The 20,438-nt window shown below is 35.2% G+C and overlaps 1 protein-coding gene across 2 annotated transcripts in view; it reads right to left on the reverse strand.

The window, feature by feature from the left end:
* ARHGAP29 (Rho GTPase activating protein 29) overlaps nucleotides 1-20,438 on the reverse strand; it is a 90,338-nt gene that overhangs the window by 60,193 nt on the left and 9,707 nt on the right. Inside the window, exons 1-2 of one of the 2 annotated variants that reach the window (XM_036998024.2) lie at nucleotides 18,937-19,072; nucleotides 13,276-13,512 (exon numbers count right to left, since the gene is read on the reverse strand). In XM_036998024.2, coding sequence (XP_036853919.2) covers nucleotides 13,276-13,480 — 205 coding nt within the window. In that variant the 5' untranslated portion in view covers nucleotides 13,481-13,512; nucleotides 18,937-19,072. Of the gene's footprint in view, nucleotides 1-13,275; nucleotides 13,513-18,936; nucleotides 19,073-20,438 lie in introns of those variants that run through there. The other variant, XM_036998023.2, reaches the window with a different exon arrangement.

Below are 20,438 nucleotides of genomic sequence, written 5' to 3' on the forward strand. Positions count from 1 at the left end.
GAATAAATAAAGTAGTACTGGATGATAATACAAAGTATAAATATCCAGGAGTCCATACTAATACAAAGATGATCGATTAAACTAATAAATGGAGGAAAATAAAATCTCTTATATAGAAGAATTCCAAATAAATTATACAGATATTATGTTCTCAGGCAGGTAAAGCATATGCATAGTGACTTCGTTCCAGAGTATACTGTACAGAAGGGGAGACAGAATGAATAACTTTACAGTAAAGAAACTTGACTACTTCTTCTTAAGACAGGGGACCAAGGTCAACATCAACAGTGATAAATCATATTAATAGTAAGTATTCTTGATAAGACAAGATGCAAATAACACTTCATATCTGTTATCTTCTTCCCAATATCTGATAATCCCAATCTAATCATGAGAAAAATATCAAATTCTAATCAAGGCACATCCTACAAAATACCTGACCAGTACTCCTTACAACTATCAAAGTCATCAAATAGGAAAGTTTGAGAAAACTGTCACAACCAAGGAGGGCCTAAGGAGACATGACAATTTAATGGAATATGAAGGGATCTTGGAAGAGTAAAAGGACATTAGGAACATTTATGGAAACATGAATAAACTGTGGTCTTACTAATTACACATTAAGAATAATATGTAATTATTATCAAATACTGGTTCATTAACTCTAACAGATACACCATATCAATGTAAGACATTAACAAATGGGAAACTGGGTACAGGAGAATGTGGGAACTCTCTGAAATATCTTAATTTTTCTGTAAATCCAAAACTGTTCTAAAAATAGTCTATTTAAAAAATTAATACAAATGAGCAAAAATCTTAGGAATTTTATGTGTTGTTGAATTTTTACCATAAACATACTACTTTTATAATTAAAAATTCATTTATATATTGTTAATTCCTAGGGAAAATGTGAGTATGCAGTGTAAAGAATTATCTTAAATAAATGATCACTATTTTGTCTGTTTCGTATTTGTGGATGTTAGTCTAATAGATTTACTTAGGCAAAATACCTTAGTGGTTGGTTAAAAGCAGTGTTTAGAACCAGACAGCCTGAATCTGAATAAATTACTCCATGGCTGGTGAACCCTGGGCAAGTTACTTCACCTCTCATTGCTTCAGTTTCCTGGAAAACTGAAGGTAATGATAGCTATTTCATAGGGTTTTGGGGTTAAATGAGTTGAAACCCTTAAAACACTTAGAACAGTGGCTGGAACACACTAAGCTCTCCATAAACATTTGCAGCTATTTGTATTGGTTTATGCAGCAGTATAAACATTAACATAGGTTAGGTCCGAAATGAAACCTAGTAGCTTTGAAATAAAAGAAATCTGGGGGAAAACAATTTCAATAGTTGTAAGAAATAACATAATTGTATCTTTTCTCAGTTTTATCTTACAAAATCTATTCTTTGTAAACAAAGCAAGTTCATGCCTACTTTATACTTCTGCCTACTTTATCAAAACCAAGGTTGAGTGATTACCTACGTTAGTCTTAAAAAAAACAAAGCAAAACCAGCCATTTCTGTCTGCTACTCTGAGGTATCACAATAAAATCTACAGATATCTAATATGCTAGGGAATACTATAAGAATACACTCCCTTATTTTGAAGTCTCTGGTCAAAAGAGCTTGATTTTTGAGTGTCAACAACAACCATCAATATTCAAAATTAGTGGTGGGTATTAAGCAAGAACTATAAAATACTAATGGCTGAAATGCCTTAACTAACAGAATAAATTCTAGTCTTTTCAGAGTCAGTATATGGAAGATGAGTCAAATGACTAAGCTGCCTGAAACCAATATTGCATGTCAACTATATTTCATATATGTACACCTAGAAATATATTTAAAAATTATTGTATGTTTTTCAAATTTCTTAGTTTTAATTTTTAATACAGTAGACAGTAACAGACATAGCCCACATAAACTTCAGGATTCTTGGTAATTTTTAACAATTTAAGGGGTTCTGAGGATCCCTGCTATAGCTTTTCTTTTGCTTTTTTTTAATTGAAATAAAGTTGGTATGCTACATTATACTGACTGCAAGTGTACAACATAGTGATTCTACAATTATATACACTATCAAATAATCACAATAAATGTAGATACCGTCTGTCAACAGATGTTACAATATCATTGACTATTTTGCTATGCTGTTCTTTCATCCATGATTATTTTATAATCAATTTTATACTTTATAAATTTATAATTGGAAACCTCTTCTTTATCCCCTTCACCTGTTTCACCTATACTCCTTACATTCCCCTCTCCAACAGCAACCGCCGGTCTGTTCTCTGTGTTTTGTATATTTTGTATAGTTGGTTTTTAATGGCTGAGTAATATTCCATTGTGTGTACACACACACACACACACACACACCATATATCCTTTATCCATTCATCTATCAATGGACATTCAGATTGCTTCCAAATCCTGGCTATTGTAAATAAAGCAGCAATAAACATAAGAGTGCATGTATCTTTTTGAATTAGTGACTGTTTTCTTCAGGTAAATTCCTAGAAGTGAAATTACTGAGTCATATGTTATGTCTGTTTTAATGTTGTGAGAAACATCCATACTCGTTTCCCCAGTGGCTGCACCAATTTATATTTCCACCAACAGTAAGAGGGTTCCCTATTCTCCACATCCTCACCAATACCGTGGTTTCTTGAGTTTTGATATTAGCTATTCTGACTGGTGTTAGGTGATACCTCAATGTGGTTTTGATTTGCGTATCTCTGAGGATTAGTTTTTGAGCATCTCTTCATGCACTTGTTGGTCATTTGTGTATCTTCTTTGGAAGAATGTCTATTCGGGTCCTCTGTCCATTTTTAAATTGGTAATTGGTTTTTTGGTGTTGAGTTGTATGAGTTCTTTATACATTTTGGATATTTGCTCCTTAACAAGATATATCATTTGCAAATACATTCTCCCATTCACTAGGTTGCCTTTTCATTTTATTGATGGTTTCCTTTGTTATGCAGAAGCTTTTTAATGTGATGTAGTCCCACTTGTTTATTTTTGCTTTTGCTTCCCTTGACCAGAAAAAAATTACTAATGCTTATGTTCAGGAGTTTCCTGTCAATGTCTTCTTCTAGCTTAATGGTTCCACATCTCATATTTAGGTCTTGAATCCATTTTCAGTTTTTATATATGGGAATGATCCCATTTCATTCTTTTGTATGTAGCTGTCCAGTTTTGCCACATTTATTGAAGAGAATGTCTTCTCATTGTATATTCTTACCTGATTTTTCATGTATTGATTGATCATATCTATGTGGGTTTATTTCTTGTCTCTCTTTTCAGTTTCATTGATCTATGTATCTACTTTTGGGTCAGTACCACATTATTTTAATTACTGTAGCTATGTAGTATAGCTTGAAATCAGGGAGAGGGAAACACCTAGTTTTGTTCTTCTTTATCAAGATTGCTTTGGCTATTGGGTCTTTTATGGTTCCATATAAATTAGGATCATTTGCTCTAGTTCACTGAAAAATGCCATTGGTATTTTGATGGAGATTATAATCTATAAATTGCTTTAGGCAGGATAGCCATTTTGACAATATGAATTCTTCCTATCCATGAGCATAAGATAACTTTCCATTTATTTGTGTCTTCTTCAGTTTCTTTCATCAGTGTCTTATAGCTTTCAGAGTACAGGTTTTTCACCTCCTTGGTTAGGTTTATTCCTACGTATTTTATTCTTTTTGATGATAGTAAATGGAGTTGTTTTCTTGATTTCTCTTTTAGTTCATTATTAGTATATAGGAATACAACAGATTTCTGTATATGATTTTGCATCCTGCAACTTTACTGAATCCACTTATTAGTTATAATTATTAATAATAGTTATAATAGTCTTCTGGTGGAGTCTTCAGAGTTCTATGTATAGTACTGCATCATCTGCAAATAATAACAACTTTACTTCTTCCTTACTAATTCGGATGCCTTTATTTCCTTTCCTTGACTGATTGCTATGGCTAGGACTTACAGTACTCTGTTAAATAAAAGTGGTGAAAGTGGGCATCCTTTTCTTGTTCCTGATCTTAGGAGGAAAAGCTTTCAGCTTTTCACCATTAAATATGATGTTAGCTGTGGGTTTGTCATATATTGCCTTTATTATGTTGGGATATTCCTTCTGTACCCACTGTGTTGAGAGCTTTTATCATTAAAGGATGTTGAATTTTGTCAAATGCTTTTTAGCATCTATTGAGATGATCACATGACTTTTATCCTTCCTTTTGTTAATGTGGTGTAACACATTGACTGATTTGCACATTAAACCATCCTTGCATCCCCTGGAATAAATCCCACTTGATCATGGTGAATGGTCCTTTCCATGAATTTTTAAATTACAGCTTGCTAATATTTTGTGGAGCATTTTTGCCTCTACGTTCATCAAGGATATTGGTCAGTAATTTTTTGGTGCCTTTGTCTGGTTTGGGCATCAGGGTGATGCTGGCTTTGTAGAATAAATATGTAAGCTTTCCTTCTTCAATTTTTTGGAATAGTTTGAGAAAGACAGGTATTAACTCTTCTTTAAATGTTTCGCAGAATCTCATTAAGCCATCTGCTCCTGGCCTTTAATTTGTTAGGAGTTTATTACTGATTCAATTTTGTTACTACTAGTAATTGGTCTGTTCAGGTTTCTATTTCTTCCTGGTTCAGGCTTGGAAGACTGCACATTGCTAGGAATTTATCTATTTCATTTATGTTGTCCTATTTGTTGGCATATAGTTTTTCACAGTAATCTCATAATCCTTTGTATTTCTGTGGTGTTGGTTATAACTTCTCCTCTTTCACTTTTGATTCTGAGTTCTTTTTTTCTTGATTAGTCTAGCAAAAGGCTTATTAATTTAATCTTTTCCAAGAACCAGCTGTTATATTGATATTTTGCATTGTTTTTTTATTCTCTATTTTATTTATTTTTACTCAGATCTTTACTTCCTTCTTTCTACCAACTTTGGGCTTTGTTTGCTCTTCTTTTTCTAGTTCCTTTAAATAATGTAGAGTTAGATTGTTTGAGATATTCCTTGTTTCTTGAGGTAGACTTGTATTGCTATCTGCTTCCCTTTTAGAACTGCTTTTGCTGAGTTCCAAAGATTTTGAACAATTATGTTTCTATTTTCATTATTGTACAAGTATTTTTTACCTTTTCTTTGATTTCTTCAGTGACCCATTGGCTGTTTAGTAGCATATTGGTTAGCCTCCCATGTGTGTGTTTCTTCTAGTTTTTTCCTTGTAATTGATTTCCAGTTTTATACTGTTGTGGTCAGAAAAAATGTCTGATATGATTTCAGTCATCTCTGATTTATTGAAACTTGTTTTGTAGGCTAAGATGTGAGCTATCATGGAGAATGTGCCATGTGCACTTGAAAAGAATATATATTCTGTTTTTCAGTGTGATGTTCTACATATACCTGTTAAGGCCATTTAGTCTAATATGTCATACAAAGACACTGTTTCCTTATTGATTTTCTGTCTGGTTGACCCATGCACTAATGTGAGTGAGGTGTTAAAGTCATTTTAGTTTTTCTTAAAAATCACTGCAAGTATTCCAGTAACTATGAACATAAATGTTTTACCAACTTGATATTTTTTTTTCTACAAGGAAGGCCTTATAAACAGATACTGAAATTGTTCCAACTCAAAATACTGAAAAAACAGTAACTGAATTATTTAATAAGAAATTTTAGAAGTAGCCCAAATTACCCTACAAATATTTCCAATTTCTGTGACTGAACACACTTCTGAAGCCTATAAATCAACAGATATGAACATGACAGCTAAATAAAGAAAATGTTAATTATAAATATTTATCAGCTTTCCTACATATTTGAGTAGACCAGTCAACTACTGGTTTATCAGTACATCCTGATAATGCTTCAGATAGGAATTTATAATTAGCAAATCCTTAAATATGTTTTCTAAGTGGTAAGAAATGTAATATTTTTATCAAATGTCTTTTCCCTTAAAATAGTTACCACAAATTATTTTTACAAAAAGTCTCTTAAACTGAAAATATAATTACTTTAAAAAATTTGAAGGCGTTTAAGCAGCTTTCTCACCAACAATAAATAATCCCCTGCTCCCCAAAAAGTAGCTGCTATGAGCAAAACAGTAACTGTTCTTCCCTAACACAGATGAAAGGTAAGTGGGTGATTGGTGTGGTAGAAAACAATAGATTGAGATCAAGAAACATGGGTTCCAATGTTTGATCTGCCACTTCCTTGAAATGACCATATATAAAACTCTTACTTTCTTTGATCTCAGATTCATCCTCAGTAACACAGAATTAATAAGAATACCTGTTCCAGCTACCTTAAAAATTTACTGTGAATAAACAAATTAAACTGCTTGATAGTCTTAATGTAGATAAACAACTTATTACTATTAAATCTGTAAGCCATTGAAACTAAATAACTTTGAAAACAGATTTGTCTCACATAGAACTGCATTCAGTAACAAATAAAGCAAGGGCTCACAATATTTTGGCTAATGAAAAGAATATTAAAGTTAAGTTTCAATTTCATTTTATATGTAAAATCTAAATTAGTAAATTACTTAGAAATAAAATAATTAAGGATATATTTTATAAAAATATTTCTATACGTATCAAGTTAAATTATAGTATTTAATTTAGTCATATAACTAAATATAATTTTTAAATTACATGTGTAATGAAATTTAATTTATGCTATACAGATACTATAAATGTGAATATTATAACGTTCAACCAAAGTCTTAAAACTAGTTATCTAGAAGAATAAAACTCCCTGTATCCCAATGTTTGCTTGTTTATCTACCATCCCTATAATATAATATGGTAATCTGAATTTTAATTTACTGTTTGTACCCTTTATTTTCTGCTTCATTCAGCTTATCAAGTGAAAACAGATTAGGCAGCTCCACTCTTTGGTTCTTATGCATGAACACAATACCAGAGTGTTTATACTGCAAATACTTCATGGCAATGCTAAATTAAATAAATGAAAAAACCATGGTGTTTTCCTTGACTTAAAAAAAACTGACAATAATTTAAAAAATCAGTCCTGTCAACAAAACAGCAGCAGACTCAAAGAACCCAAGAATGGACTAACAGTTACCAAAGGGAAAGGGACTGGGGAAAGTGGGTGGGAAGGGAGGGATACGGGGGATAAGGGGCATTACGATTAGCACACATACGTGGGAGGGGGGGCACAGGGAAGGCAGTATAGCACAGAGAAGACAAGTAGTGACTCTATAGCATCTTACTATGCTGATGGACAGTGACTTTAATGGGTATGTGGTGGGGACTTGGTAATGGCGCGAATCTAGTAACCACAATGTTGCTCATGTGATTTTAAATTAGTAATACAAAAAAAAAAATTCAGTCCTGTCAATTCAGCTTAGCCTCTCTGGGAAAGCAATGAGAACAAGGAAGAAAAAAAGTTTCAGAACTTATCACTAGTTAACTCCTTTTTTGCTATAATGACTTCTGAATTTTCAGGATAAAAGCAAAGCTTAAGCAGCAGTTTTCTTTATCCAGCCACTCAGAGATTGTAAGAATAATAGCTGACATTTTGAACCACTTATTCTAAGACCTTTACATATATAAACTTACTTAATTTTCACAACAACACAATGATGTCAGTACTATTATTTCTTTTTTATAGATGTAGAAACCAAGGCACAGAGAGATAAGTAACTTGTCCAGGGCTATATACAACTAGCAAATGGCAGAATGAGGATTCCACCTGAAGCACTGCTCTAGAATTTATGCTCTTGTCACTATGGTATATCAACATGGTTAAAGAAATTATAGCTTAATAACAGGCACTCTACAATTTGTGTTTTAATAGGCTTTAACTTCTACTCAAATATGCTGGTTACTATCATAAAAGGTGTTAAATGACGTAAACCATTTTAGGCAAGTGCAGAAGAGGAAAGCAATCTTCTAAGAGCTGGCACATGTGTATAAATAAGATACCTGTATTTCATATCTCACTCCTCAAAGATTCATTTCATGCCTTCTAGGCACTAAGCTACAACCTACTAACAATCACATTAACTTTTCCTAAGTGATATCCATTAGACATCACTTCTAGAGAGGTTTACCTCTAAAAGAACACAGCAGGAGGACATATCCAAGCCTAGCAACTTAATGTTTCAAATATTTCACAAAATTTTTGGCACACTACAGAGGCTGAAAGTTAAGTAAGTCATCAAAGGTAAAATTAACACTCATTGAAATGTGTAATAAATTTATTTTTTCAACCCTGGGCAAAAACTTGAGTTAATTCAAAAGACAGTATTTCAATTAAGACTCTGAAAATTTATGCAGCGCTTTCCTCTCACAACAAACATATTATTAATTGTGTTAAACTTTAGCTTCTTCTGTTCAATAAAATTTGCTTTAGAAAATTAACGTACGTTTTCTGACTATAGTTCTGTCAAATTCAGGACCTAAAATTCATCAGAAGCTATTATTTATGATATCAGTTGTATTTTTAGAAAATAAAAGGGATGCACTCTTAAATTAGAAAGCACTTTAAAAATTAAAGAACTGAACTAGTTTATCTGAAACTGATGACAAAGTTTTATCTTCCTTTCTAGCTTATTTAAAAACCAAACAGAATAAGGCAGTATTGTCACAGTAGTAAACTTTTATTAAAAACCATTTAAAAAACAGTATTATATAATAAAAAACTACAAGAAATATTAGACTAACTACTGATTTTCCTTCAAATATATTTCATAATGGCAATGGGTACTTCCAAGCAGTGAGCAGCATAAAAATTACATAATTTGCACTATTCTTTCCAGCCCATTGAAAAGCCTTGCACTTTTCAAATTCTCAGATTTCAATTGAGCTTCCCTGAATGATGTTCCACCAGGAAGTGCAAAGGTATGTCACAAAGAGTTTAAAAATATTGTATAAACTAGAGGAACATTTACAAATGTATTCTTTGGAATTCAGAACACATTACTCCTCAGGGGAGAAACCATAAACCTGAATTAGCATTTATACTACATATATATTCATCTGTGGTGTTATATTAAATAAGTATACACAACATACCATTGAGTGCCTTCAGTATTTTAATATAAGATGCAAAATTTGCCCCTATAATTATACATAATGCACCTTAATGACACTGGACAGAGATGTAAAACTTCAAATTCCACATCTGCTCTTTGTGTAAGAGAGTATAGGATTAACCTACTTCTGGAAATAATTAGTAGTAGACAGAGACTCAACAAACTATCACTTATCCTATCAAAATCAGTATTTCCAGTTTTCTGATCTCCTACATTAAGCTCTTCATTTTTATTTTTATTTGTAAATTTGTAAAAAGTAGAGACAAACTGCATGCATATCTTAGCTTTGTTAGGGGCACAGAACTCTCTGGCAGACACTTATTTTCTCTAATCAGTTCCTCAACAGCTACTGCAATATGAACTTCACATTCTCACTTGGGAAATCTTCATATACACCACACTTAAATTAGTCATCACAAAACTCGTATTAAAAAAATCCTATAGACTAGTGGGAGGCAGATCTCTAAAATGCATTACAAAGACTTAGCTATCTTCTTTAGCTCTGGACTGTCAATATTCAGAATAATGTATAATCTCCAACTTGAATAAGATTTTGAATCAGAATTATGAAGTTGTAAAACAGAATTACAAAATTAATAATCTGGTGTTAGTACCTCATTCTTAACAAATTATTAAATGACTTACACCATATCCTAAAACTATCAGTAGCAGAACTAGGCCTAGAAACTATATTATGTTGATTCTCTTTCCAGATCTCTTTCTGCCATCACGTATTACCAATTTTGCCAAATGGTATAACCTGACTGGAACCTGATCTGCTGGTTCAAATCAAAGAAGGGTATGAGCACTACACACTCAAAAGGCGACATAAGGTAGGGAATTCCAAACATATTCCAGGAGTTCTTATTTCTCGGTAAAATTTTCTTAAATTTGCTCCAGTAACAACTTTTTCTAGTTTTCCTCTTAAAGCTATAAAAATAAAATACTTAGAGCTCAAGTATTCATCTTAGTATCCTCAAGACTGATAAAGACCAAATGTCTATACCAGCACTGTCCAACAGAAATTTCTGCAATGAAGGAAATGTTTCTATCTTCACCGTCCAAAATGGTAGCCCCAGCCACATGAAGCTACTAAACACATGAAATGTGGCTACTACAGTTGGGAAGTTGAATTATTAATCTTAATTAAATTTAAATAGCCACATGTCTAGAGGCTACCATATTGGATAATGCAGGTCTAAATAAAACCCACTGAAAACTGAACTGGCTAATGAAATAATGAAAACCAAGTAGTACGTTTAGAGTACCTGTCATATGAAGCGGCTGAGATAGCATGGGACAATTTAATAGCCAACTGGCCATTCTGCATTCATGACCTCTGGGTTCCAAATAAATCCATTATTTATCAGCAGTAAAAGGTTGACGGAATCATATGATCTAAGTTACACACATAAAATTTATCTGTGAAATGGAGCTACAAGTACCTGCCTTTGTGGGGACTTTGTGATTAACTACTGCATGCAAAAGTACTCTGTAAGACATAAAGCACCACAAACAATCATATATCATTTCTGTAACTAGCTCAGGGAAAGGAAAATGTGCCTATAACCAATCACAAGGCTATTAATCTAATCCTTGCCTTAAGAAATCCTGAAGCGATAACCAAGTGATTTTGCACATCAATGCCTCATGACAGATAAAGTATATAAATAAGATGGTATTCAGATTACACCAAAAGGTGATTTAATTGTATACTTACATTCTATATTCTTAAAAGCTAACTTTTTAGCTTTTTAAAAGCCAATTGACCTGAATTAAGAGGTAATAAACAATGCCAAAAATTTGGCATCCTTCCTCTTAAGGAGGCAAAGGACAAAATATTGGCAAGGACACAGACAAAATGCTGACATGGCTCCCTCACTCCAAAAGAAAAACAGTGAAACAATTCTTTGCTGCCTTGCCATGGTTTATAATTACGGTGGTACTAAAAATTAGAAGTCCAGGGATATTTCTCAATACCTAGAAGACAAAAGCATAGCCTATGCCTAGTTTACAGGAACATATAAAATAATACCACCTTAAACAGATACAGAATTCTAAGCTTTTTACCTATTTCCCTGAAGATTATATCTCATGTGATTCTTGTAATGATTCTATTAAGTATAGAAGAAATAGCCTGACACTCTAACAAGCTGAAAACCATGACCAAAATCAAACACAAGCATGTTATTATATAGCATTTCTTATCATTTGTAAGTAGGTTATGCAAGAGACAGCTTTTACACTTTGTGAAATTAGTTTACTAGCCATAGATGGCAAGCTTTTTTTATTATTAGCAACACATCAAAAATTTAAAATTTGAAGTACTGGTTTTCTTATTAAAAGAATAATACCCTTAACAGGTTTTTAACATTAAATTTCCATGAAAAATGTATTTCCATTATACACCCTTTTATCTCTAGGGGGTAACTTCCTTTTGCTTCCTCATACTCATTACCAATTTTCTCTTTTGTCACTTAGGGTCAGCTTTAATTCCTCTTTCTTCCTCATATCTGAATTGTTTACTCACAAACTAAAACTCATATAGAAAAACTATGGAGATAAAGAATGGCCCAACTTGTTTTAAATTACCAACATTCTATATCTGTGAAACAAGGAATAAATACACAAGATGAGGATTTTTGTATGATATATATTTCCTAAGGTAAACAAATAAAACCAGAGATATCCTAACTGAAAATCTTATTTGTATTAATGAAAATTTATTTATATTGATACATTAAAAATCAGATTTTACTCTAAACTTAGATAAGTGCTTTGTCAACTAATATACCACTTAAAATTTCACTTTCAAAATTAACCGAGTGAACTATGCATCAAAAAGAATAAATTTTACTGTATATAAATTAAAAAACAAATTTAAAACACCTAACCCAGTTAAGAACAAGTCTATACAACAAAGCTATGCTTCTTTAAATAAATGGCAGATGTGTTATTTTTATACGAAATTTGTTACCAGTATAATGCTTAATGTATTAAGAATATCTTTCCACAATAATAAGATACCTTTATTACCATTTAATCATCTATAATTAGATTTCAAGCTACTTAAATAAACAGAGTGCAGGCAATCTTTTTCTACTTATATGTGTATATGTATGTATGTATATGTACATATATATGCATAGATATATATAGCCTCAAAAGAATGACTTTTGTGATTGTTTTGAGGAGAACTCAAATACTAAAATTTTGAAGCTACAATTCAAGTCCAGTTATTTCAGACATTTCAACCTGAAAATTATAGTTAGGTTAGAAATAAACTCTTAAAAGCAGCATTTGATACAAAATTTGGTTTTAGTTTCTGTTTTTCTGAATGCCTATCAGAAAATGAATATTTAACTTATATACAAAGAAAATATTTATTGAAATCTTATGTCTATGAAGACCCAAGAGGTCTCATATAAATAAAACTAAGGATCTTCATTTTCTACATCTAGACATACCATTATGAATATGGAAATGAACAGTTACTAATCACAAAAAAATAAGTTGTATCTTTATTAATTATATCACCATCAAATTTGGATATAAAAGAGGCATTAAAAGGTGAAAGAATTAGGTACTAAGATCAATTCAGGGAGTATAGCTATACATACCTCTTTACTTCAAGAGAATCAAGTCTCATACTCTATTATCCATTTCTAACTAGACAGAATAAATTCTTTTATTATCTTTTCATTGCAGAAGAGGCTACAGAACAGCAAAACAAAACTGACTTTTCAGAAAAAATTTCATTCAAATGCAGTGATTCTAGATAAATTTTAGTGACAATATAGATAACTGAATCTAGGCATTAAGTATTAAGAATGTAAGTTGTAAATATCAGTCTGTGTATTAAGGATCGATCAATGCACTGTTACCATTAACATTAAGGTTAAAATTCCAATTATCTAAAATTTCCCAATGTCAAATAGGCCCAAGTGCTAATAACGAAGGACTGATTTTTTCGTTTCTTGTATTTCTGTTCCCTGACACCTACCAAAGTTTCTACTATATATTGCACTGATTATACACACTGTAAATATCAAACATTTGGGAGGAAAAGTCATAAAATAGCTAAGGTAGAATACCCTATTCCTACCACTGTGCACACTTATCTGTAGCTGGGCTGGCATCTGAAATTTTACATACTATCCAATAAAAATGCTAAAAGAAAATAGTTGACAAACCTGAAAGAATAGCTTCTTTCAAATACAGTAACATATGCGAGAACTTCCTGATATCATTCACCAACTCCTTGATGTAATCCGGATCAAAAATGGAGTTGGAACTTACGGACTTGAGCCCCATTTCAGAAGTTGTAACATCAATAGAGAGCTGGCCTGATGACAACACACGTTTTTTCTTTGTCTTTTTCTGTTTATGAGCAATCATCCTTTCTTGTAACAGTCAAAAAAACTGAAATCCTTAAGGGAGAAAACAAGAGAGAGAAACATAAATACTCCATCAACCAGGGGAAACATTGAATTAGGTTTTCACAAATAGCCTGTATCCACCTATTAAATTCTATTAAAACCGACAACCACTTAATCTATTTATTTATTTATTTAATCCATTCCATTAAAACCAACAACCAACACTGTAATACTGATAGTAGCAGTTTCCACTTATTACCTGCCAGTAATATTGACAAGCCTATCATATGCAAATTACTATTCTTTTAATTTCACTAGTAAGGAACCTAAAACTTGGAGGTTAAATAATTTATCTAAGCTCTCAGCTTATAAATGATGAACTGGTACTTAAACCCAGATCTGCTTTGTTGCCAAAATCCATGATTTTACTAACTTCCCCTTAACTCCCAGGGTACAGAATTTTTTAATTGTAAAAATTATTCTGAAATGTCACTTAATGGAAGGACATAATCTCCCTTCAGGACATCAACTTCAAAAATAAAGATGAAATATCAGCTTTAAAAAGAAAGACCTGTTTTCAAAATCTCCCTCCATCACTTATTGTGTGACTGTTAATCATCTCTTCATTTTGGTATGCTCATTTACAAAATAGGAATAACAATCTGACAACACCTGCCTCATGAGATTATTGTAAGTATTAAAAGAGACAATGGTATGGAAGTGTTCAGCACATAAAAGAGGTTCAATTACACCTAGCTCTCAATGATAATATAAACACACACATATTCTGGGTTAATGATAATATAAACACATATTCTGGGTTATCAATATTTCATTAAGAATATTTCTTTGTTGAAAACAAGTTCTAAGGGTATGTACTAATCTGACACACCCTGATTGGTTAAACAAATCAATATATGATTATCAGAGCAATATTTTCAGTAATTTCAGGATAGCATAATAAAACACAATCTTTTGGAATGAGAAAGATTTATACTGGAACCTGAACCTGACTGAATACTTTCTAGATATGTGACCTGTACAATTTGCTTCTATCTGTGTGAGGATTAAAAGGCAACACAAAATTAAAAGACTTCTTGTTAAAACACTTAATTATAGCACATGGATGGAACTCAAGAAAATCTGTTTCTGCTTCACCCTCACATTTTATCTTTCCAGTATTCAAAGTCCTAACTTTGTATCTCTTGAAACCAAAAAGGAAATGACTAAAGGAATTAAATTAGCCCAAGCATTATCAGTAAAACATTTTTCAAATATTCTGTCTTGAATATTTTAATACTTTCAAAATGACAGGATTACTACGGACTTCTGTGAAATTTACAGTGGGAAGTTTCAGGTAATACTCATTTCCAGGTCATGTAAAAGATAAATTATTGTATCACTCTTCCTATATCTCACCCAACTCTATAGGTGTTTTTCCTCCTCATCACAGCCCTTTAATCTATCCATTTTTATCTCTACTACCAAACTAGGTGAATCACCATCATTTCTTCTCTGAGCTATTGCTATAATTTCCTAATCATTTCTCCACATACATTCTTGTCCCATGTCAATACACTGAATACGCTTTTCAAAATGAATCTCTTCATGGCCTTTCTCTGCTCCAAACTCTTCCAAAGGACAAGTAAGAAGTTACAGTGCACTACACAAGGCTCAACATGAGATGTCTCCTACCGATCTCTGTAATGTCATCTGCAGTCACAATTCCTACTCAACACTCTCAACACTCCTGCCATACACACTTCCTTATTCTTCCCACAATATTTGTTTCCTGTGACCCACAGTAGGAAATAATTTTCTAGTATGAGCCGGTATACACATTAAGTATGTTAAGTTTGTGTGTGGTGTGTGTGTAGGAATGTATAAAACATAAAACAGATTCTGACCAAGAAGCCAGGTGGTATACTCAGATGTTTTCTATCCTATCCCATTTCATTTTTTAAAATGCTGGTTGCAACTCACCAAATTGGTTTCATACTCCTAATGGGTCATGACCCTACGACTTGAAAAACACTGACTCTTTGACGAGGGTCATCTATATACTGTTTCATTTGCCTGGACTACCCCTTCCCCTTTGTTTACTCATTCTGATCTCAGCTCAAAGATCACTTCCTCAGAAACTTTCCTGGACCACCCTGCCTCCGTAACCATCACCACCAAACTAGAGCAGAATCTCTTGTTTGATGCTTTATAGCATCTTTACTTTTCATCACTGTACTTACCAAGTCCAAATAGATGACTCATGTCTTCCCAACTAGATTATTATCTCAAGGAAATGAAGACCATGTCTGTTTGCTAACCATGTGTTCTCTGCTTCCAGCACAGTGCTTATGAACTACTCAAAACTATTTGGAGAATGAATAATGAATTTTCAGAATGAATAATGGGCTTATAAATTTATAAAGTTTCAATTACTTTTTTTAAAAAACAAAAATGGTTAACTTTGGATTTATTATAGTGTTTACAAAGGAAAACATAAATGGTTTTCTAAAACGACTCTAAAACCGTATATTCCAAAAAAACAAAGCCAAGCATATGAAACTGAGTAAAGGCAAGATTACATGAAAAGTGAAATAGAAGTTGGATCTTTATTATATTTCTCTATTTCTAATTATTAAATAAGGTGTCCCAACCCTTCTCTAATAGCTTTTAAAGTTCCTTTATTCAATATTCTTGTTAATCTGAGGATATAATTTCTACATTTAAACTAATTTCAAACCTAACATTAATCCTTAAATGTGCAGACAATTTCTGAAATGAACTTAGGACAACTTTTTTGAGCACTATTATTTCACCTACGTCTTCCCACAAAATACTCAAATGCCTTGTTTGGGCAGCTCTTTCACAAGTCACTAATTGGGAAGACTATTAACCTAACTTACCACTTTTGTAGCTTACTTAATAGTCACATTGATTCATTTTGATGGCTTTCAGTTTAGTAAATTAAGGTCACTGTCACTGGTAAAAGACGTATTAAAGACCTATCACAAGTTTCAAAAAAACAATTCACTTATCTCAGAAAAAAGAATTTAATTTAATAACCCAGAGCTGTAAAAAGCATTTTAAAAATGATTAAACATTTTTAATCAATACCGAGAAAATGTGTAAACAAAAACAGGGGGGAAAGGAGGAGCTAAAAAGGGTTATACTCTACCTCCATTCAGCATTATGGTGAGCAGGAACCAATTTTGTTACATATACTTCACTACTTTTCATATTTCAGATTGAGAAAAGAAAATATTACAGTAGAAAGAACTTTTTTAAGTAACATGAATTTAATCCAAGCTTTCATATAATTGAACTCTGATAAGTTTGGAGGATATGTATTTTCCAAGATCATCCACACTATTTTCCCATATCCCAAAATGAACATCCTCTAGTTGGTGGTAACATAAAATGTAGTTACTAACAGACTGCAACTGGAGATCTAATCAAATGAAGTAATAACATGGAAAGCAGCACTGTGCCTTGGTCTCTGTGAGGACTCAGTAACTGTTAGCCACTATTACCAGGGGTGCTTTATTGGGGGAGATTGTTTTCTAACATACTTGAGTGATGAACAAGATGTGGCTTTACTACATTGTATCTGTAATTAGTGAGCAAGAAAATACAGAACTAGAAACAATTCCAGAAGCCTAACCAGCATGGAAACCTACTAAATGGCTTCCAAGTGAAGTTTGAACTGTGCAAACAGATTGTTGAGCAAAATATTTGTGGAACTTGAATCCTCAAGCATCTTTCTCAACTCTAAACCATCAACATTAAAAATGTTTTGTCCACTTCAAACAGAACTTTTTAGCAAACAGAAAAGTCACTGTGCAAAACTACTTTCTCTGTATGTTCTAAATTCTAATATGTCCACAAAAAATGTGGACGCTAACTTCCCAGTATCCTGGAATGTGACTTTTCCAAGGCTTCAGTAGACGGTGTTAATCAAATGTTCCCTGCTTTATGTATCTCCCCACCAAATGTATGTCTCATTACAGAAGTATTTTCATTTTAGGCACTAGGCTGTCTAATTGTAAAGTATAAACTGCCCCAAATATCTGTACTTAATAGTTTCCATCTTACTATTTCTATCTCAGGAAGACTGCCAGATATTTCAGAAATCTGCTATTTCAGCACAATTTCTGATTTGATTAAGAATCTACTTAAAGATGCTTTTTTTAAAAAAAAAGAAAAATTCATTCTTAAGGTTTTTGATATTTTTTAAAGAACTCCCCGTAAAAACAGAATAGGAGCATGTCAAACGCTTTATCTGTAATACCAAGTAATTGTAATTTCTAAAGAAAGGGGTGCAATGTACATACACTTCATTCCTGTGTAGTTAGAATCCAGCACGTTTGAAGAAGAAAGCTGCCCAACCTCCCACGCCACCGGAATGTCTAGCATTCCTGGCAGGCAAGGCTCCCCCTTGACCAGCCAAAACTACCCAATGCCAAAGAGCACGTTCTCCGTCCCAGTATTTAAATACAGAGTGGGAAAACGAAACAACCAAAAAGGGCAGCGGACAAGGACAGCGACGGACAAGAGATCGTCAGAGAGACAGCTGGAGAAAGGGGAAAGGGCGCTCGGCTCCAACCCCTAGCAGCTGATAGTCCTGCCCCCTGAACTGGTATGAGAGCCAGTTTCTTCTTGAGAAAGAGAGAGAGAGAGAGAAAAAAAGATGAACATGGAGACGCGAGGTTCATCAGTCACTAGCGTTCCAGCTTGAAGTTTCAGACTTGAGCTCACTCATCAAAAAAAAACCCGTCAAACCCCAAACACATTAACGACGGAACTGGGAAAAACCAATTTTTTGACGGAGGGGGCCTCCTAACAAAACACCCCTCCTAAACCGAAAAGACAGAGGCGAGGTCAACGTAGCACGGAAATTCTAAGCTATCTCGGGGAGCAGACCCAATGGAAGTGAGGACTGCGTTCAGGGCAGGTGGGAGCGGGACAAGATCAGAGGCAAGATCAGGCTCTGTAATGGTCAAGGGGTAGATTCTAGAGCAAAAATGCTGGGATTTAAATACGCACTCTGCCCATTACTAGACTGAGTGCTCCAGCAGGCTTTTAACCTCAATTTCCCCGAGGGAATGGTGAGTTAAAAGAATCACGGACCCGTCGTGAGAGTTAAAGAAGTTAAAAATGTCGAGGGCTCTTAGAACAGGGCCCGGACGGTGGGACCTGCTCTGATTGCTTTTATTTTCCTCATCATCCGCTTAGGGCCGCCGCTCGCGCCCTGCGCGGTGCTCCGCTCCTGTCGCTTTGGGCGCGCCCCTCTCCCGGGTCGAACTCCTCCCCGAGGACCAGGAGCCCTGAAGACTCCGGCCCGGCCCCCGCGCCGCCTCCTCTCGGGACCGCCGCGTGAGCAGCCCGGGCCCTGGTCCGCACGCAACTCGGGGGCTGCCGCCGCCGACTACCCCAGCCCCGAGCCTCCGGGAGCGGGCACCGCCGCCCCACACTCACCGCGGCGCTCCATGCCGCGTCTGGGACGTGGACGTCGCCCCACACTCACGGTCGCGGTCGCCGTCGCCGCCGCCGCCGCCGCCGCCGCCGCCGGCAAGGGCTGGAGCTCTCCGCCCCCATCCCCCACGCTCGTGGACACCCGACCGAGCCGCCACCGCCGCCCCTGCAGCTACAGCCCTGACCGCGCCGGCCGCGGCCGCTCCGCCCCCCCGACCTCGCACCTCCCGCCCGGCCGCGGCCCCGCCCCCTGCGGCCCTGTCCATTGGCCCGCGCGCCAGGGGGCGGGACTCCCGCCGTGGATCCAGCAGGCAGCTAGCGCCCGCGCGCCGCGCGGACTGTCATTGCGCCTGGGCCCGCAGGCTCTCGCCGGTGTTGCAGGATTTGTTAGCCACTGTGCGGCTGGCGGGCGAGCAGGCAGGGAGCGAACCTTAGGCACAAGTCGCCTGGTCATTACATCTGGGGAATAGCAGTTTCCCAGATGAGCAATCTACACTGGTTATGAGGTACTTCTTTTGACCATTCTGCTCCCCCCACTCTCCAGCTCCTTCAAGAATAACAAAAATAGAAACCACCACAGGTAAGGTGTAACAGGCCTGGCTCAACTCCGTGTCAGAAGACTGAACTACCTCAAAACCAGCCAAGCACTCTGCTCTCTGTAAAGAGTAGTATTTTCCACTTAGACGTCTATTATTTTCTTCAACTGCACTCTAAAACTCGCTCAGAATGAGAAAGAGGAAAAAATTAAAGCAAGCAGCAGGGGCCGAAAGTACATAAGCCTCCACATCACACTACTCACTGGAACAAGCAATTTATCATTCATCTTAGTTCTGGAACATTCAGAATGAACTTAGGGAGAAACGGCACATGGGGAGGGTGAGTAGTTGTGGAGGCAGAGAAAAATTATCACACATGGGGGGAAGCGGAAGATGACACGGGAGATTGTGAGGAGGGCAAGCAGAAAGAAAATGATAAGGGTGCAGACAAAGTGGCAAAACCAAGGAAGGCAGAAAAAGGTGAAGGCAGGAAGAAAAAGTAAGAATGAGAAAAGAGGAGAGAAAGACTATTTGCAGTCAGGAAAAAGAAATGAGCATGATATAGCCAACAAGTGAGACAGGGAGAAAATACTCATTGATGAAGTGAAGAGAAACATCTCTCCTATCTTTGAATCCTTACAGGAAAAACAATGTTGGGGAAATAGAGCAAATTTGCCCCCTCAGGTGCTACTTGGAAAAGATAAATATGAAAATGCTCAGGTTCTTAGTTGCTTTAGTGGACTTTTCAGACTCAAATTTACACAAATTTACCCGTTCAAACTCTGAACACAACAAACCAAGGACATGCCACAGACTCAGGAAATGTCAAAACCAAGCTGACCACCTAACCACACTTAAAGAAGAAAACTGCACCATGGACTCTTACCATGGAGATAGATGATGCCTTGAACTGAAACAAACTAATAAGAGGAGAGGTCGGAAGTCCCCAGGTCAAAGGGGGTTGGAGCA

Source organism: Manis javanica, chromosome 4 (genome assembly GCF_040802235.1).
Source record: "Manis javanica isolate MJ-LG chromosome 4, MJ_LKY, whole genome shotgun sequence".
NCBI lineage: Eukaryota > Metazoa > Chordata > Mammalia > Pholidota > Manidae > Manis > Manis javanica.